The sequence below is a fragment of the Charadrius vociferus genome, unplaced genomic scaffold (assembly GCF_000708025.1).
Source record: "Charadrius vociferus isolate BGI_N301 unplaced genomic scaffold, ASM70802v2 scaffold787, whole genome shotgun sequence".
Taxonomy (NCBI): domain Eukaryota; kingdom Metazoa; phylum Chordata; class Aves; order Charadriiformes; family Charadriidae; genus Charadrius; species Charadrius vociferus.
This window is the reverse complement of record NW_009649307.1, coordinates 712699-731205: the sequence shown is the minus strand read 5'-3', so window position 1 is coordinate 731205 and position 18507 is coordinate 712699. Positions and strand designations below refer to the sequence as shown.

The following is an 18507-nucleotide window of genomic DNA, read 5'->3' as shown; positions in this document are numbered from 1 at the left end:
TTTGAAGAAGCTGTGAGAAAGTGGATGAGTCTCTCTGTGTTTCAGAGCAGGGTTTAGCCGCGTGTGGCAAACAACGGGCATGGTGACACCTTTCGTACAGGGTATGAAGTCAGGATGAAGCGGTTGATAAGGGCTCTGGCAAAGGCAGAAGAACCAGTACGCGGGCAGGTGTGTCGGGGCAGGCACGATGCCCGGCCGCTCCTCCCGCCTTGCCCTGGCTTACACCAAGCGTCTCCGCAAGGGAAATCCGACATTTGTCACCAAAAGGAACAGGAATCTGTGCAGAGCAACGTGGTTACCCCTCCCGGGATCAGACCTCACAGTGATAGCTCGGGTTAAACCCGATCCTGGTGGTGCCCCTCGGAGCAGACCAGCCATTACATCGACCACGGTGCGGGAAGGGAGCACTGCCTGGCAGAGACGGACGGTGACATTCGTGGTCTGGTCAAGACATTAGTTAGAGGGAGGTGTGTTCTACTGGAAAAAGATTTTTCCACCCATTCTTGCGTGTTAGGCCCATGTGAAAAAGGACCATCCCATCCCACCCCATCCCTCTCCATCTCCACCCATGGCTCCTGCCCTGCTCTGCCCCAGGCATCAGCCCACTGCCTCCCACCACCCTGCTCCATCCTCCCGGTGCTCCAAGGACTGCCCAAACTTTGTGTGTCAGTTCTCTGTCCCCACCATATCAGTTCTTCCCTCTCGGAGCTGACAGCAAGGACACTTCTCCTGGTGCCACCATCTCATCCAGCTCCCTGAAGGTATCTCCTGTCTCACATAATGCCTTGGGGTAGAGAAAGCTTCCCACAGGTTGGGGGAACAGCTCTAGGGGTATCACCCACGTGTGGAGGTGACGCACCATTCCGGCACCAGGAAAGCAAGTTGCCATCACAGTTAGAGCAGGCAGCTCCCAGTGACATTCCCCATAGCAAATCCCTCCCTCACACCCTCGTGCCTGGAGCCAGGCACGGGCAGCAGGACGCAGAACAAGTCACATTTTTCATCCTGTATCTCTACGACCCGAACCTCTCTGCTGGTGACTGTGAGCTCCTGTCTCAGCTCTGGGGCTGAATCTCCTCCGGCCTTTGGCGAGCAGGTCTGGGAAGTGCTGGTGTCCCTGGCACAGGCTGACAGCAGGACTCCCTGGAGCACCTGGGGCGCAGCGGGTTAGAGCATCTCCTGCTCTGCAGCCCTACACTGCCAGACAGGACGGGTGACAGGGGTGACAGCTCGGGGACTGGCCTTCTGACACAGTGACTAGGTTAGACAGCAGCCTGAGGGCAATTGTTTTCTCCGCTGTGGTAACCAGATTGTGCAAGGCGTCCATCAGAGAGAGCAGGAAAAGCTTTGTGTCTTCAGGCTGCATCTGCTGAGGGAGCTCCTGAACCTCCAGCCAAATTCCACACCGCAACCAACACAGGAAGAGCAAAGCAGCAGACGCAGAAGTCACCACACCACCATACCGCACCAGCAGCAGCCTGTACACTCCCGTTCAGTTACACACACACACAAGACAAGGGCAGAGCAGTTATGATAATTTACATTTTAATCAGCCAAATATACAAGTTCTGTTGGTGGTGGTTTTGAAACTTTATCAAGTTTTTTCCATCTGGGTCTCATACAATTAACATTGTTGTTTTTTTTTCCTTTAAACAAAGGATGATGTGGTTAAAAACTGGCACTATCCCTAATAAGGAGAAGAAAAAAAAAAAAAAAATGAAGAGGAGGGAAAAGGGGAGACTGGCTGCAAGAAAGGAGGGATGAAACCGGGAAGGAACGGCACTCCAGATGTCCATGAAGTCAGGCTCCCAGATTATACTGCAACACCCTGCAGCAAAATTTGACGGGCCGTTTGCCCAAAAGGATTCCTCAGATACATTATCCTTTGGGCTTTCACGAGCAAGTCAAAGTTCCCCACCCCACGCCCCACCCCACAATGACCCCACAATCTATTTTCTTGCAATCTAATATTTGAAGCATCTCCCCTCCCGCACAGCTCCCTCCCGCCCTGCCCCCTGTCTATGAGTTCTTAACCCTAAAAACAGCAAAAACATTCAGGTTTCCAAACTGTTACAGAGAATGGCTGTTCAGCACAGTTCTGCACCGAAGATAGCAGCTGCCCCTAACCCCAAATGGAAATCTGTGCCAGAATGAGGACAAACACATCGTCAAGTGTCTCTCGGAGGTGAAGGTGACTTCGATGCCGCAGTACACCCTACGTGGCATCGATGGTATGCAACACGACAGAGGTCCTGGCAGGCACCAGGCACAGTTCCCTGGCGTTTCCTCCTCTTGCGTGTCCTGTGCTTACTTGTTAAGGGATAGTGACTGCAGTCTTTTACCTGCCATGGCCGCTTCGTCTTTTGCTGCGGGAGGAAAACAACAGAGGTTTCATCATTTCACAGCACACATCAGGGACTGGTGGTGATCTGACAGCCCCAGAGACTGAAATCCTGCTACCCACGTACAGTGAGGTAACAGGAAAAAAAATCCAACCCTCCCCGCCAATCCCTGGTACAGCCCCCCCAGAGTTAAGCGGAGCAGCTCTCCCCACACCTTCCCTTCTGTCCTTGGCCTCTCTTCAGCCATCCACAAATTACCCTGATGCTGATGCACAGAGAAGCCACTAAGAACACATGTTCATCAGACTTCTGGTTCGCACCTTTCAGAGCTGAAGAGAAAGTCTGGGCAGGGAAGGAGAGCTGCAGATTCTCTGGGCGCTCTGGATCCCAGCACGCAAAGCAGATAAATCACACCCAGCACAAGGAACTCGCTAAACCCCCAAACTGGAGCAAGCATCGCCTGGGAGGCTGAGGGCAATATGGATATCAAGGGCAATTCCCTTCTCTCTTCCCCTGCTCCGTGGTCAGATGTCCCAGAGCTTTATAAAGCAAGAGCTTTATAAGAACGAAACAGCTGAACCTGGTTTTGGTGAGAGGAGTTGTGATGCCACTCAGCAACACCACACAGTCCCAGGAGACGAGGGATTACTACGCGTGATATGAGAAATGATGCCTCTTGGCAGCACAGCCACCGCCAAGAGAAGAGGATATGCTTAATTACTCTCTGACCTTTTCTTTCTTCTTCTTTCTTTCTGGCAGCTTCTTCCCTTTGCTTCCGAATGATGGCTAGTCGGGCGAGGTCTGCCTTCGCTTGTTCTGTTTTACCAGCTAGGTGCATTTTCATGTATCTTTCTTTTGCCTTTTGTTTCTCTATTTCCTCTCTGTTTGAGCGAAACACACCAGTCACCAGAGTATCCAGGCAAACGTGCAGGCACAGGCAGAGTGGGAGAGGCTTTCTGACTGGGAAGGATGGCGAGGACAAAAATGGACTGCCCACAGAGACCGGGGTGCCCTGTCACCAGTTTTCAAGCACAGGTTATATCTATTGCAGGGTTTGAACAGGGATGATTCAGGAATGCTGGGGAAGGATTTTTTACTAGGGCATGTAGTGATAGGACGAGGGGGAATGGCTTCAAACTGGAAGAGGGCAGGTTTAGATTAAACATTAGGATGAAGCTTTTCACTTTAAGGGTGGTGAGGCACTGGCCCAGGTTGCCCAGAGGGGTTGTTGAGGCCCCATCCCTGGAGGTGTTCAAGGCCAGGTTGGACGGGGCTTGGAGCAACCTGGGCTGGTGGGAGGTGTCCCTGCCCAGGGCAGGGGGGTTGGAACTGGATGGTCTTCAAGGTCCTTTCCAACCTCAACCATTCTATGATTCTATGATGAGAGAGATTATTTCTACCTTCGTTCAGCTAAATAAGGACACCGACACACAACGAGGTCAAATGAATTAGCCCCAGACTGCACAGCACCATGACGTGTTTTTCCCAGCCTTACCATCAAAGGTGTACTTCTGTTGAAGCAATCTATCCCAAATAAGCAAGCTTAAATCTTTCACTCTGAAATCCTCCATTGCTAAATGAAAACCAGAAGATTAAACTTTGGTTCTCATCTTATTCATCTGCTCAGACAAAAATTTCACCATGACCCCTGGAATCTGGGAAACCGCTACCTGTCACTAGGGCACCCTCTGTAGCAAGATTAAAGCGGACCCCAAGGCGACCTCTGGTTAATGGGTTTCAGTTATATCTGAGTTTTGGCATAAAACTTTAGGAAAGGAACAGTCTACGTCCACTTCACAGCAACAAACTTCACACTCTCAGCGCAGCTGGCCAAGCTGCAGGATGGCCATAGCTACTCTCAGAGGACAGACAACTTCTGTAATGTTTGTAAGGAAAGACATTTTGAACCACAGCAAGTTCTGTCTGACAGTCCGCTGATGTTCAGTGTCTGCTTTAGAAACCAACACATCTAAAAGTCTTCCCCGAAACACCAACGCATACACAGCAGGGAAACACCTCCCCGCGTTAAGCTGCTGCCACCAGCAAGGATGAAATTCCAGGAACATGCTAGCTCTTGCCGAGGCAGTGGGAAAGACTCACCGCTCTCGTCGCGAGAGTTCCTTCGGTCCATCCAGGTCCAGCTGAGTTACTTTTTTGGTTGTCTGAATTACACGATTGGGATTCTCTATGTCTATCAACCCTTCCACTCCTTTGCGCTTTTGCTAAGGTTCAAGAAGAAGAGGAAGGTTACGAAGCTCTCTCATACCCACCACTGTGCTGTATCACACCTCATTAAATACACTGCAACACACCCCAAAAGCAGAATTCAAGGTGTTTTTACTACCAGACAGCAAACCCATTTATGAATCAAGATTTAAACCACCAGGCATCTTCAGCCATTTTTGAAATCTTGCCTTTGCATTTCACTTATAAAAATACATAAGTTTTCATTCTGAGGACAAAATGCCGTCAAGTGAGGTTTTTTGGGCTTCTAAAAATAGTTCTTCCATAAAAAAAATTATTATAGGTAACTCTCAGAGAGAACTCGGAGTCAAAAGCATGCATTTCTCTTCTGCTCCAAGAATCTGGGTGGTGCAAACACATTAAGTGCCCTGAGAATGACAGTACCTGATAATCCTCGTCATCTTCATCACTCTCATCTGAATCTAACGACTTCTTCTCCTTTTTGGGGTCCCCTGTTGCTCCTTCACCTCCTTCCTCTTGCTCCTCTTCTTCCTACAAAATCACAGGAAATTAGAGAAAACATGTGTCAATAAAAATCCCAAATCCAACAGTGACACTGAAATGAGATCATTCTGGGGGATGAGAGACAGCTCCAAGAGCATTGGTGGTCCTGGCGTGGCCCTTCTGACTCCAAAGGTGCCCGGCTGTTGCAAAACAAGAGCTCATTCTCAACACACGTGTGCATCACCTGCCCCCGCAGATCACTTCTACACAACTCTGCTGTTCTCTCTGTGTAACAGGCCAGGAAAATGATTGTAAAAGACAGAACTGGCACTTTACTTTCCCCAAATGAAAGATCTCCAGGAGAGCTTTTGGCCCGAGTTTCCAGTGCACAATATCTCAGGGACTGGAAACTACACGGATGTAACGTAGAGCTGGATCCCATCCTAGATTTAGATTAAAAAAAAAAAAAACAACCTAGAGAAGAGCAAATTGAGAACCATCAGACAGAACATTATTATCCAAGAAATGACAGCCTTTTTAGCACAGCTTTTACTAGTCAGAGGTCTAGGAATTAATTTGTAAATCATTAGAAGATAAGATTAGAAGAACCAATATGGGTGTGAATAGCTTGCTTTACCATTGCCAAATAGCCCTCATCAGAGCAAGTGGCAAAGTGGATGAGCTATGGGTAGTAAGAGGAGTAATTTTGTTAATTGGTTTTATTTTTAAGCTTTCCCTAACGAAATAGCATTAGATGGATGTGGTATGGATTATCACAAAAGAAAAAGAAGAAATCCTTCTCAAAGAGCAGTTCTCTGGTTTGGTTTGAAACAAGACAGACGTTTCAAGCGGGGTCCTACTTGTTCTATTCCTTTTCCAGAACACTTACAAAGTTTGTGAGTGACATCGCGCTGGTAGGAGTTGGAATCATTTTGGAAAACAGGATCAGACCCATAAGTGGTTTCAGAATTTGGAAAGATGGCACGAAACCAAGAAGGTGGAATCAGAAAACAAACCAAGAGGAGTTATGCTTTGGAAGAAGAAATCCAACACAAAGTCGGAACATGTGGCTAAGCAGCAAACCACACAATCATCTTGAGTTACAGCTGGTCAAAACATTAAAATGGAGTCAACAATATGGCTCATAACTGCTTGAAAGAGTAATCTTCTTCTGGGAGGTATTCATCACTATTTCCTATATGGGGTACAATTATCCTCCTATAATCAGGGCTGCGAGGCTTCAGCTGGAATAGTTTGTTTTGGCTTAGGCAGCACTTTTAGAAAGTCACAGAAAATAGCAGTGAGAGTGCCATCACAGCTGTGATAATTTGGGAATACAAGACAGCAAGTACCACAAGAAGTAGCCACACCTTTTATATTACCAGTCAGGTAGCTGTGGAAGCCGGGGAGGAGCTGTTACAATCCTATGTTGGGGCATAGAAACATGTCCAAAAAAGGACTCACGCCAGAAAACTTATCTCTCCCTACAAGTCAGAGGCAAACAGAAAAATCATTTGTACAGGAAGAAGTTAAAGGAGTTTGGTCTTTTAAGTCTAGAAGAGAAAGAGAGCAAATATAATAATTTCAATATGCATTAAGATGTCAAGATGTGAGCCCTTTTCCTCCACAGCTAAACTGCAGAGCACGGATAAAAAAAATCAGCTGATGCTGGAGGTTAGAATGATGAAATACGGGGGGGGGGGAATGTCTAGAGCTGCTGTGTAATCATCTTCCCTATCCTTTAACCTCCAAATTGTGAACTGGATGATCTACCTGGCCTCGCTTCTGTGAGGAACCGGACTGGATCACACTTTGCAGTTTCTCCAGCCAGAGATATTCAGAATTCACACTGTGATCACTGACAGAACAATCTGCAACATTTCACTAGGCTGCCATTTCTCATGAACTGCAAGTTATGCTGTACAAGCCAGGACTTACGACAGCAAGCGCATAACACAGGCAAACACATACCCTTGCCTTTTGCTTTTCTGCTTGGAGCTGGGCATCAATCTCTTCAGGACTTGTGTACTGTCTTGCTCGGCCTTTGTGGCCTCCTTTTCTACCTGTACAAAAAAATTAGGATTAATAAATGGTTTAGTGATAAGCTTCTAGAAAGGTCTCTACTCCCCCTGCAGCACTCTCTCTGGATTTTCGGGACAGACAGGACAAACCAAAATAGCTCCTCTGATAATATCTAAACAACAACGAAAGAAGGACACATTGAACTTGCCAGTCTCAGTGAAACACTCCAAGAATTTCAGGTAAATTACAGAGAGAATTAGGATTATCGATCCACAGAAAGATACTCAGAGAATCAGTTCCTTCTTTCCCCTTGGGCTGTTTTTGGAGACACCAGAACTACGAGCAGCCTATCAGCTGCACAGTGTCTTCCAAATCAAGCACAGGCTTGTCCTACGGAGAGGGAGCCAGGAAGGTACTGCCCAAAGAGGGTACTCCTGTCCCTCAACCATCGCAGAGCCGTGACACCAATTATGACAATGAGCTTCCAAGTGCCCCCTCAGCTCTCAGCGATGCCACTCTTCCTTGTCCACCCATGCCTGTGCTTGTGGCCTCTGTGATTCACTTCCCGGGCTGGCAAAGGGTGCTTAGTCCCACAGCCGCTCTCTGCGTTTCCTGCGCAGGAGGAATCACAGCATGTTCCTGCGGCAGCCGCGGTCACAACCAACTCTCTGACGAGCTTTCCTCCTTAACCCCTCCCCTACACTAAAGCTGTGCCAAGAGAAAATAAGAAGCTAATTGGACAAAAGCTTTGGGAATCATAATGAGAGCTGAAGAACTACTAAAAGGAGCCTCCATGTTTTACTGCTTTATAAGGAAAAATAAAAACAAGGGTAAGTTTAGGAAGAGGACAGAGTCAGCTTAGCTGGCTGGAATGCCCAGCTGAGATCTGCTCTCAAGTTCAAAATTCTGTTGATTAATAAATTGCTGAAGCCATTAATGCTTCCTGCAAACGACTGCTCCGTTTATGTTCTTACAGCTCAAAGAGCTGCTGGAAAGCAAGCTGAACAGAGTCAGTCTCTAGCGTTGAGCTACGGAGCTCAAGGTAGAACCGGTGTGCGAGATTGGCAAAAAGCAAACAGCTCAGGCAAGGGAGCTCTCTGCTACTACTCTGAAGTCTGACGGAAGGAGCAGGAAATCCTTGCTGTCTCTCACCCTCCCCACTTCAACTGCCACAGACAACAGAAACCTTACAATGGTGGGGAGGGCTGAGGGGATCATCCCTCCTTCCTCAGGACTGCGCCAGATACATGGGAGAGATCTGTCACTACTGCACTGCTGCGCCACGGCTGGCTGTGCTGCTGGACTTGGAGGGACAGGGAGCACCAGTGCAGGCAGCATCTGCGGGCTTTAGAAATTCAGCATTTTCTGACCGGTCCTCCTGGCTCAGCAGAGACAAGCTCTCATACGTTTTAGCTCAGTAAAAGCTGAGCTGTGGAACAAATTATCTCAAAAACCCCACTGTGAAGCTTTGCAGAGACCCCCGAGATGTTCCTCTCATGTGAAATGGGGAAACGTGGAGACCAGATTCTTCTCTCTGAACTCAGCCTTGGAAGCTCATGGTCACCCAAACCATAAGCACAACCAAGTACTTTACTGCACCCAAGACATGTGTTTTCTGTTTGTCTGTTCCCAACCATCCCACGTGGCAATACTGACACCCTCTGGGAACCAGATCTGCCACAGGAGCGCTCTAGCCCAGGGAGACATTACCTCACTGCCCAGAAAATAACATCACTCTGGATCGAACAACAGCAATATCCCTGACACACTACGTAACACCAAGAATACCTAAATAAACCAAAACAAGCCTGTGCTACAAGCTTAACCAATGCCAGGCAGCCTTCTTGTCCAGCTGGGCTCAGAATTTTACACTGGGGTCAGAACTGAAGAACACAAAAGCCTTATTACTGCAAATAAAAAGCAGTAATTGCAGGCAGGAAAGCAACTCGATAAATTACATTAAATGCCTAAAAAGAAGCAAACTGAAGAGTGAATCAATCTCATTTATATTCAAGGCTGCACACAGAGAAGTAAGGCCCCTTTGAGCGGGAGCAGCAGTGCCACCAGCGCAGCGGCTGGAGGGACTGTGGGGAGCTCAGCACAGGGTCAGGATGGGGCTCTGCTCTTCCACGGAGACGAAACCACACGTCAGACAAGTGGAATGCTGGTCCTACATCTGCCACTGACCTACCACATCACGCTGCGCAACTCACGTCAGCTCTGTGCCTCAGTTTCCCCATCTGTAAAATAGGGATAATGATCCTCATCCTCCTCTGCAAAGCACTTTTAAAATATAATCACCTGCAGATTCCACCTGCAATAAAGACCACTGGTGCCTACGGCAGGCACGTGTTCAAATACATTTGTCTCCAGCTTTAAACAGAAAAATTAAGAAAGTTAAATCAAAGAGAATGGAAGAATATTGAAGGAATCACTCATTATTTTTGAATCGAGATGCTCAAAAAAAGAAAAAATAATGAGAAATAATCCTGTAACAAAATTGATTAATGGCTGGTTAAACCTCCCCTTTTATATTAAACAGTGATTGCAAAAGTCCAATCCACAATCTCCTAACTCCTACTGACTTAGGGGGGTGGGTAAAGATCCCTCTTTTCCCAAGAAGCAAAACGCTCGAAACAAACATTTGAAACTGTCCAAGGAAATACAGGAAATCCTGAGTTACAGGGCATTTATATATGGCAACTGGAGTTATAACCCACCACAGTTCTTTGCCTTCACAAAAAAAAATACGTGAAAGCTTCAGCCCTATCTACTAACACTGTACAAATAGATACAAATTAAAGCGCTTAAAGAAAATCTGAATAGGGAAGCATATTTGGTACTAAAGCTTAGGAAATGCTGACGAAATAAATTGGAGCAAACTACAGAGAAGATGAGAGACGAGGACTAGTTTACATTAATGTATATGACTGGTGTTTCACCGACGCTCGCACAAGAGCCAATTATGCAGATGGTGCATCTGGAGAAGGTTCTGGGTGGATACAGCTCAGCCCTGACAGCCTGTCAGTCCCTCATTACTTCTCCTTAATCACACAAGCAAGTCGGTACCCGCTCTGTAACACTCAGATGCGGAGCGGCTGGAGCCACATGAAAGGAACCGCGTTTGGAAGCCCTGGACCAAAGACCACCTCGGCATCCCCCCACCACAGCCCCTGAGGGCCAGACCCTCGGCCCAGCCACCCAGATGTCCCGTATCCAGCCCCGAAGGCCTCCACCACTGAACCATCGGGAGGGGATGGCCTCCAGCCCCCCCACACCGCCTGTGCACCCCGGGATGCCCTCCCGGGATCTCCGGTGTAGCTGTAAACTCCCCTCTCCAGACCTCCGTGTGCCCCAAGACCTGCGCCGGGGGAACCGGCTGTGGTTTCCAGCCCAGCGGGGAGCACGTGGGCCCCAGCCCGCTCCCGGTCCCACGGGGAGAGCTGGCACCCCAAGGCCCGGACACCCCCAGGGGCTGCTGCGATGCCATGGCACTGGTAGGAGGGCACAGAACGGGACTCCCAGCTTTGCGAGAAACGAGGAGAATCTGCCATATCTTGGAGAGGGGGAGGCTCCCCCCGAAGCCCTCCACGAGCGGGCTGGGGGAAGAAACCGAGACCTCCGTCCCAGGCCATCGGCAGCCGGAAAGAGGGCTGCGGCACGGGGACCCCCCATGGGGGGAAGGAGACCCCTCGCCAAGCTGCCCAGGGTCGGAGAAAGGCGGGGAAAGAGACCGCCCTTCAGACCCGAGGGCGGGGAACGAGGCCTGCCACCCTCCAGCCAAGACGGGGGAGGACGAGCCCTGCCCGCCCCGGGCCTCCACAGCCGGGGCCTCCCCCCACGCGCCTCCGCTCCTCCTGGAGCCTGGGGGAGCTACACCCCCCTCAGTCCCCTCCCACCTCCGGCAGGGGCGACCCCCCCCCCCGCCCCGCCCTCCCCCGCCGCCCGCGCCCGCCCCTCCGGGTCCCCCCGCAGCGGAGAGCGGGGCCGCTTCTCCTCCCGGAGAGCCGCGCTCTTCGCCCTGCCCGAAGCGAGTCCGCGGCGCGCATGGCGGCGACGATTTCCGTCAGGCCCCGCTGAGGGCACCCTAGAGGGGCGGGGCCACGGAGCGGCCCGGGTTGGAGAGGCCCCGCGGGGGACGGCGGAGCGGAAGCTGCGCCCCCCCGGCAGGTGAGCGGGACCGCGGAGCCGCGGGCTCCCCCCCCCTACCGCTGCCAGCACGGCCCGGCGGGTCGCACGGTTGGGGCTGGTGGGGCCGTGCCGCCTTGCGCGGGTTTTCGGTAGGAGCTGGCGGAAGTTGTTGCTACAGGGTAGCCCGCAGTGGGGGAGGGGCAGCTGTCGCCTCACTTCGCTGAGGAGAAAACCATGTTTTGTTGTGGTGAGGCGGACGCAGCGCTCACCTCAGAGACTGCCAGTATCCCCAGGGCCGCGCCGGGCGAGATTTTACCTCTTTGACGAGCTGCATAAAGCTCATTTTTATCATCCAAGGGGAAAATAGCAAAGGTGCACAGAAATCTTAGGAGAAATATCGCTAACAACGGTTTTCTTTTCGCTCTCAGGACTTTGAGGCACCCGCAGGTTTGAGCACAGGCAAACCCTCGTCCGCTCGCCTTTCGCCTTCCTCGTTCCGAGGCAATGCCCAAAGTGAAGAGGAGCAGGAAGCCTCCCCCGGATGGCTGGGAGCTGATCGAGCCAACGCTGGATGAGCTGGATCAGAAGATGAGGGAAGGTAAGTAGCAGAGCTGGGTGTTCTCAGGGATGTATCCCTCAAACAAGCTAATCTGTAACTGCTTCAGGAAGCACAGCTCCCCGTGTGAATATAGATGGAGTACTTTTTATCTCTCTGCCTTGCAGTGATACTGTAGACTGAGACTGGGCCGGGACTGGTCACTTTTCTCTGGGTGTACCCAGGTTTAGAGAGCACAGAGGTTTGATGTACAGTTGTTTTAGGGCACACCACGGCCAAGCCATGGCTGAAGCTCGCTGGTGTGTGTGTGGAGGGACTGGCAGGTCTTGTTTGTGGCGTTGTTCTGGTCTGACGAGCCAGGGCAGCCACAAAGTCACCTGCCATCCCAGTGTGGGTCACTGGCGTTCTGTTTTCATTTCCTAAATTAAACCTTTCATGTTCCAGGTCAGGTCCCTTTTGTTTGAATCTTCTCAGCCCTATCTCTATAATTTATTAAAGTTATGAACGTTCTTGGAACAGTTTATTGCAAAGTGACTAAGGAAATAAGTTGGCCACCTGAAATGGTCAGCTGAAACCTGGTGTTTGTGTTCCCTCCTAGCGGAGACCGAGCCTCACGAAGGGAAGAGGAAAGTAGAATCCCTTTGGCCTATCTTCAGAATTCATCACCAGAAAACACGTTACATCTTTGATCTCTTCTATAAAAGAAAAGCTATCAGCAGAGGTGAGGAATGCAAACACTTTAGCCCTCTGTTCTGTTTTCTCCATTGAACAGAATGGAGTAAGATGTCCGCCTGCGGATGTGCCTGAACTGGGGTGTTGGCGGGCAGGAGTGGGTTTCTGGGGAGGGAAGATGGAGGGGAGGTTGGTGGCTGCCTGGTTTTAAGTGCTAGTTACTACAGCTAGTAATTGCTGATAGTGAGTCTTCTAATGCCTCCTGGGAGCTACTTGTGATGGTGTCTGCTCCTCTGCAGAGCTCTACGAGTACTGCATCAAGGAAGGATATGCTGACAAAAACCTGATTGCAAAGTGGAAGAAACAGGGTTACGAGAACCTCTGCTGCCTGCGGTGTATCCAGACACGGGACACCAACTTCGGAACCAACTGCATCTGCAGGGTCCCCAAAAGCAAGCTGGAAGTGGTAAGGGTTTTCAGCTTGTTCCTCTTCTTGTCTGGACCCTTGTAGTACCTGGTCTAACTCCTCCCTGGTCAGGAACAGCAGAGGAGGTAGTGCTGTTCTTCCTGGTACTTTTCACTAGCTCCAACATTTTCTACCTTTTGCTGGTAGAGTTGATACCTAGTTGGTTCTAAAGTTACTGTCAGCTTTAGCATTCAGTTGTTTAAAGTCGTTAAAATATGGGGAAGCAACAGAAAACTAGATGGTAGAAACCCTTCCCATGCAGACCCGTTCTCTGCCTTGAGGCACGAGCCCGCTGGTCTGTCTGCTCACCATACCTTGGCTGAAATACCCTCCTCATGTTTCTTTTCCAGGGGAGAATCATTGAATGCACTCACTGCGGATGCAGAGGCTGTTCTGGGTGAAGCCTTTAAGCCATAAGACTACTTTTTGAACTCTGAGGGATATCATCCTGCACAATGGACAGTTATCACCACCTTCTGTGTGATTGGATATTCTGTATAGCAATTAAAACAGTAACATTCACCTGGATCATATATACAAAGGTGGTTGTATTAGAGTAGGTTTTTGTGTAGCCATTTATTTTAAAATAAAGTCTGCCCTCCTGAGTGGTGTGATCTTCTGACAAAACGCTTCTTTGCTCCTCTACTCCTATTGGATGTGTTTTGATTGGGGTTTTTTTTTTGGAGGTTGCTGTACATACTGCAAGGTGTTCTAAACAGGGGTTGTTTTTAAGCAGCTCTTATCCCTCTTTCTCAAAGAACTGAATTTAAAAGGCTGCATGGAAAAGAAATAATACACTCAAACACCCAGTCTGACTCAAGCTCTCCTCCCTGATTTTTTGTAGAAGGAAGCTAAATTTCACTGGAGCTCTCTGCTAAGGTATGTGCCCTGGAATTGGCATTTACAGGTCACATGTTAAATGCCCAAATACACACAGAACACAGGAAAGAGATAAAACTAGCGCTAAGCCAAACCACTGTTAAGTCTGGTTTTACTTCTTCCTTGTTTAGCACAGGGTTTGTTAAACTACAGCATATCTAATCCTCTGCAGTTTAAGGAAATTCCCTGGAAATGTATTTGTTTCTCCTTAAAACAAAGGACAAGTGTTTTATTACGTAGTTACCGCAAGAGCTTGGGTTCATGGAAATACAAAACAGCTTTACTACAAGACAGTTTAAGGGAGCAAGTTCCATGTTCTTCCAGAAAAAGGAAGATGCAGGACTTCAGCATCCTGCTCACTGCTACTTCTGCCTTGGCTGCTCCTGCACAGCCTCTTCCTTGGTGTCACCTACCGTGCGTTTTGCTGTTCTGTATTTTTCCCAGGGGTGGGGGGTCTCCTCCCCTGCCATTACTTTTAACCACCGATAGTAGTAGCCGCGGAAACCATCAATTTTCTCCAGGTATGGGTTCTTTGACTTATACTGCAAGCAGAAACCAAACAAAACAAGTTTCTATTAGAAGAGAGCTCACTTTGGTACCAGCCGCTACTAAAGAAACAGTTCAAGTAGCTGTCAGCCAGCTCAGACAAAAATCAAAGGAAAATGATTTAGGCAGACATCTACGTTTCCCCTCCCTTGTTGGTGTCTTCCATGATGCCTTCACAGAGTGACCGGTCCTGGCTACTTACCCTGTCAAATTTTGGAGGGTACTGTGCTGCAAACTCCAGCTGCCGTATGATAACTTCATTGGGAGGCACTTGGTTATTCCTCATGTCTCGCAGGATCTCTGTGAGGTAACTGTAATCCAGCTGCCTCACAGCGGCAGCCATGAGGGTGCTGTAGATGTACTTGTTGGGAGTTACTCCAGACCTCTGAAAACAACAAATGATACAGTTAAACTTGTTTATCTGCTTATTAGCACAGGACTAATAGAAGGAAAAGGCACACGGGTACTTCGTGCACAAGGAGCAAGGCTCTCACTCCGGGACCCGGGTAGCAGCTTCTACAGTGCCAGCACACCCCTTCGCGGGAGCCCTCTCCTATCCCAGCGCCCAGTAGGACAGCCCACCTGAGCTGGCCCCTACTCTAGAGTTGCATGTTTTTGGAGTGAGAACACAAGCACTCACCACAGAAACCTCAGCAGGTCTTTTTATAAGCATTCACGCTTCACTTTGCCTCTTCCTGCAGCTCGAACCCTAAGCAGAAAAGTTTATTACCTTCAAATCTGAGAGTAACTGGAGTCCATCCTTCTCTCGGTGGCAAGCAATCGCCAAGTTACAGAAGGTCTGGAGGTTAGGTGATAGTCCCCTCTTCACTAGAGCTGGCAGCACGTTCTGCAAGGTACAAGTGTTAACAAGTGAGGCTTTTTGGACTCTGATGTCGCTTTCCAGACAGAGAGCTAAACATGCTAAAACAGAATCCATAAACACATAGAAATCAACCCAAGCACTGGTTTATGCAAAACAGTGCAAGATCCTCGCTTTCTATCGTGGACAGAGAAACAGGTCTCACAACAAAACACGGGTACTGCTGGAGGCCTGAGACAAGGAGATGGTGATAGGGCTGGTTCCGAAGTTTTTTTCTCACCTTTGCTCCTTCCAGGTCTGCCCGTTTACTTTTCTTCCTTATTAAAGTGTTAAAGAAGGTCACATCTACTTTCACTTTATGTTCATCTAGGAGTGCCAGCAAAGAGGACTCTGAGGGGCTTTGGGGTTCCACCAGCTCAGCCAGTAACGTAAATGTTTTGATGTTGGGTTCTGCATTGTCCTCTTTCATTTTATTCAAAAAGCCCTCCACATCCCCCATCAAAGCCAGTCGATCGGATGGTGTGGCCACTGTCCCCAAAGAAACCACAGCTGCATCAGGCATCCTGGAATCCAGCAAGTTGGGCAGGCGGCAGAAATGCTGCTTCTGGCTTAGGCATGCTTGTTCCTGCTCCATCTTGTTCTGGCTTCTCCTCATCAACACTCCAGTCCTGCTGTGAGCTATGCTGGGGCTGTCGAGAACAGCTGGTTCTGTTTCAGCCCGAGTCACATCTTTATTTTGTGGCTGCATCAGTTCTTCAGGCTTTACCGAACTCTCCTGAAATAATTGCTTTTCCATAGCTTCCACATCCAGCTGGACAGCAGCTGCACTCTCCAATTCCTTCTTCCGATTTTTCACCTTTTCCTTCTGTCTCCCTGGTGCAAGCCTTAGCAGAGATGAGTTCTCATCGCTGGGTGCGAGCAGGAGTTCAGAAGCCACGACTGGATCGCCTATTCCACAGTCTCTGGCAGCACGCAGCATCAAATTGTAGATGTGGCTGTCAGCCTTTATTCCAAGTTTAGTCATTTGTTTCCAAACCTGAAGAGGGGAAGATGAACAGCAGACGTACATGGTATTGAACATCAGGAGCATTTCTGGCTGATTGCAAGCGTATCTGTTAACGGTATCTGCTCTCAGAAGAGGAGCAAGTTTACAGCATGACAAAGTGAGATGCCACTGGAGAGTGAACAGCCACCTCGAGCTAGTACAGTCCTGCGAGTTCATCCAGGGCGGTTTACCAGTGTATGAGATGTCCTGATGGAAGTCTAGTTTACAGAACTTCTCCTAGGAGGGGCTGAGCTCCTCCTATTTCATCAGCTCTGAGCAACCTGCTGCCTTCCGTGTGTTCAAGTGACGAGTTACAATACAGAACCCACTTTTTCCTCCCCGCTTAGAGCATGAAGACACACCTGTAAGGCATATCGGAAGCCATTTTCGCTGTCCTTTATGCAGCTCATGAGAAGGAAGCTGAAGGTCTCGGCTGTGAGAACGTGGCCCTTGTGAACAATTTCCTAGAAAAGCAGAGAGAGCATTAAACTTTGCAGTTACCCAAACAGCCTGTTGCAGCTGGCTGTGAAGCTCAAATACCACTGTCTTCTTCTCAGGATACAGCAGCAACAAAGCATTGGGTGAATTCCTAGTGCTGTGAGCATAATGATTGCTCCAGGAGAAAAAGAACCCCAAAATGCCTGCATAGATCCTAGCTGCTCCCTGATGGGAGCTACAGGGAATTTAGGGGCAGGAACAGCAATCCTTTTGACTACTCCCAGACTGGCCCTTCTGAGAGAAGCTGCTGTAAGAGCTCTAAAAGGAGCTAGGTATCAATATATGATCTTCAAAATGAGGAATGGAGACAGACACAGTAGCTGCAAACTCCACAAAAACTTTGTTCAATAAGCTTCTGACACACCTGACCAGAGTTTGAAAGCCAGCCTCTGCAGCTGCCTCCTTTTATGTTCTTAACCTTACTGTTTGGTAGGTACTAAGACAAAGTCATTGGATGAAACCCAGGATGAATGAAATGTAAACATGTAATCTCTAATTACCTCTGCTGGAAACAAAACAAAAAAGTCTATGCAATATGGCAACTTCCAGGAGCTTTAACCAGAGCAGACTGCATGTAATATGAGAAAAGTCATGTCTTTACCTTCAGTACATCAAAGCACATCCTGAGATCTGAGCACCGGGAACAGACTTTCAGCAGCGCGTGGTAAGTGATCAGGTTCAGGTCTTCATTTTTGCTCTTTAGCTGCTGCCGTAGTTTGAGTGCACTCTGCAGGCCCGAGTCTTTCCAAGGCGATTCAGCACAGGCATTGAACAGGGCTGTGTAAGTGGCCTCGGTGGGAGTCAAGCCTCGTTTTTTCATCTGAGGGAAGAAAAGAATTGGTACTGGCTTTTTAGGAAAGGACTTGTACAAATTCTTAACTTGTTTTTAAGAGTTTCAAGCTAAGAAGATGCAAACACTAACTGGAATGCATTTTAGAGACAAAGTAATGTGAACAAACGCTCGAAACAGCTTTAGCTTAGAAAATGTAACAAAGGTTTGAGAGAGCAGAGAATGTTAACCTACATCATTGTAGAGCCTGAATGCCTTTTTCACGTAGCCAACCCTGCCACAGCCACCACTTAGAACAGTTTTCTTCTGGCTGCACACGCTCTGCCTTCAGCACCTGCACCTCAAACAGCTCAAAAGCCTCCGCCAGCTACAGGGAAGAGGAAAGTCCATGATGAGGCAGCAACAGAATCAATTAGAATGGATATTAACATATGCAGCTATGGGCAGGTTGTGGTAGAAAAGACAGAGCATGGGATTCCTCACAAATTCTTACTTTACTTCTTTATGTAAAGATACTAAGCAATAGGACAATACAGATGGGACAGAGAAACAAAGAGCTGGGAACAGACCTTGTCCTCTTTGATGAGGGCCTTGCATTTTAAGAAGTACCAATATGGGGTGTTCCTACGACCACGTCGAGGTTTTCTTTCTGCTTCTTCCTCTCCCTCTTCTTGAAGCTTTAAATTCTGAAAGCGCGATGTTGTTTTATGATAATATTTTCTAGAAGAAAATTTGTTAGACAGCGTCCCGAACTCCACGCCTTCGTCGTCGTCATCATCCTCCTCCTCCTTTTCACCAACAGCTTCACTGCAGCTGCCAGCATCAGTCTCTCTCGGGTGGCTACCGGGCAGCTTGAAGGAGGCCTGTGAGGAGCTGAACGGCCTCCAGCCCGGTGGGGGCTCCTGCGCCAGGGGCCGGGCCGGGCGCGGCGCCTTCCCGGGCTGCTCGGGAGCTGCCCACCGGCACCGCGAGGCGAGCGGCCCCAGAGGGGGGAGAAGGAGCCGCACTGCCCTCATGATATGCCCGCGGCCACCGGGAGGGCGGAGCGGCGA

At 49.1% G+C, this 18507-nt stretch overlaps 3 protein-coding genes across 3 annotated transcripts; 1 reads left to right on the top strand and 2 right to left on the bottom strand.

Moving 5' to 3' along the window:
- Nucleotides 1–1605: 1605 nt before the first annotated feature.
- On the bottom strand, nt 1606–10299 carry PDAP1 (PDGFA associated protein 1). The gene is made up of 6 exons (XM_009889228.1): nt 10218–10299; nt 7002–7093; nt 4971–5078; nt 4443–4564; nt 3072–3223; nt 1606–2366 (listed from the first exon to the last, which is right to left on the bottom strand). Exons 1-6 carry the CDS (start codon nt 10297–10299, stop codon nt 2308–2310), a joined length of 615 nt encoding a protein of 204 aa, XP_009887530.1. The 3' UTR covers nt 1606–2307.
- Nucleotides 10300–11667: 1368 nt separating this feature from the next.
- BUD31 (BUD31 homolog (S. cerevisiae)) lies at nt 11668–13483 on the top strand. Its single transcript, XM_009889208.1, has 4 exons — nt 11668–11781; nt 12338–12460; nt 12711–12877; nt 13228–13483. Exons 1-4 carry the CDS (start codon nt 11688–11690, stop codon nt 13276–13278), a joined length of 435 nt encoding a protein of 144 aa, XP_009887510.1. The 5' UTR covers nt 11668–11687; the 3' UTR covers nt 13279–13483.
- A 635-nt stretch (nt 13484–14118) lies between these two features.
- PTCD1 (pentatricopeptide repeat domain 1) lies at nt 14119–18471 on the bottom strand. Its single transcript, XM_009889227.1, is given in 9 exon segments — nt 14119–14298; nt 14505–14687; nt 15033–15149; nt 15403–16158; nt 16530–16631; nt 17267–17485; nt 17690–17756; nt 17758–17822; nt 18025–18471. Coding segments are annotated over 9 exon segments (2136 nt in total).
- Nucleotides 18472–18507: the final 36 nt, after the last annotated feature.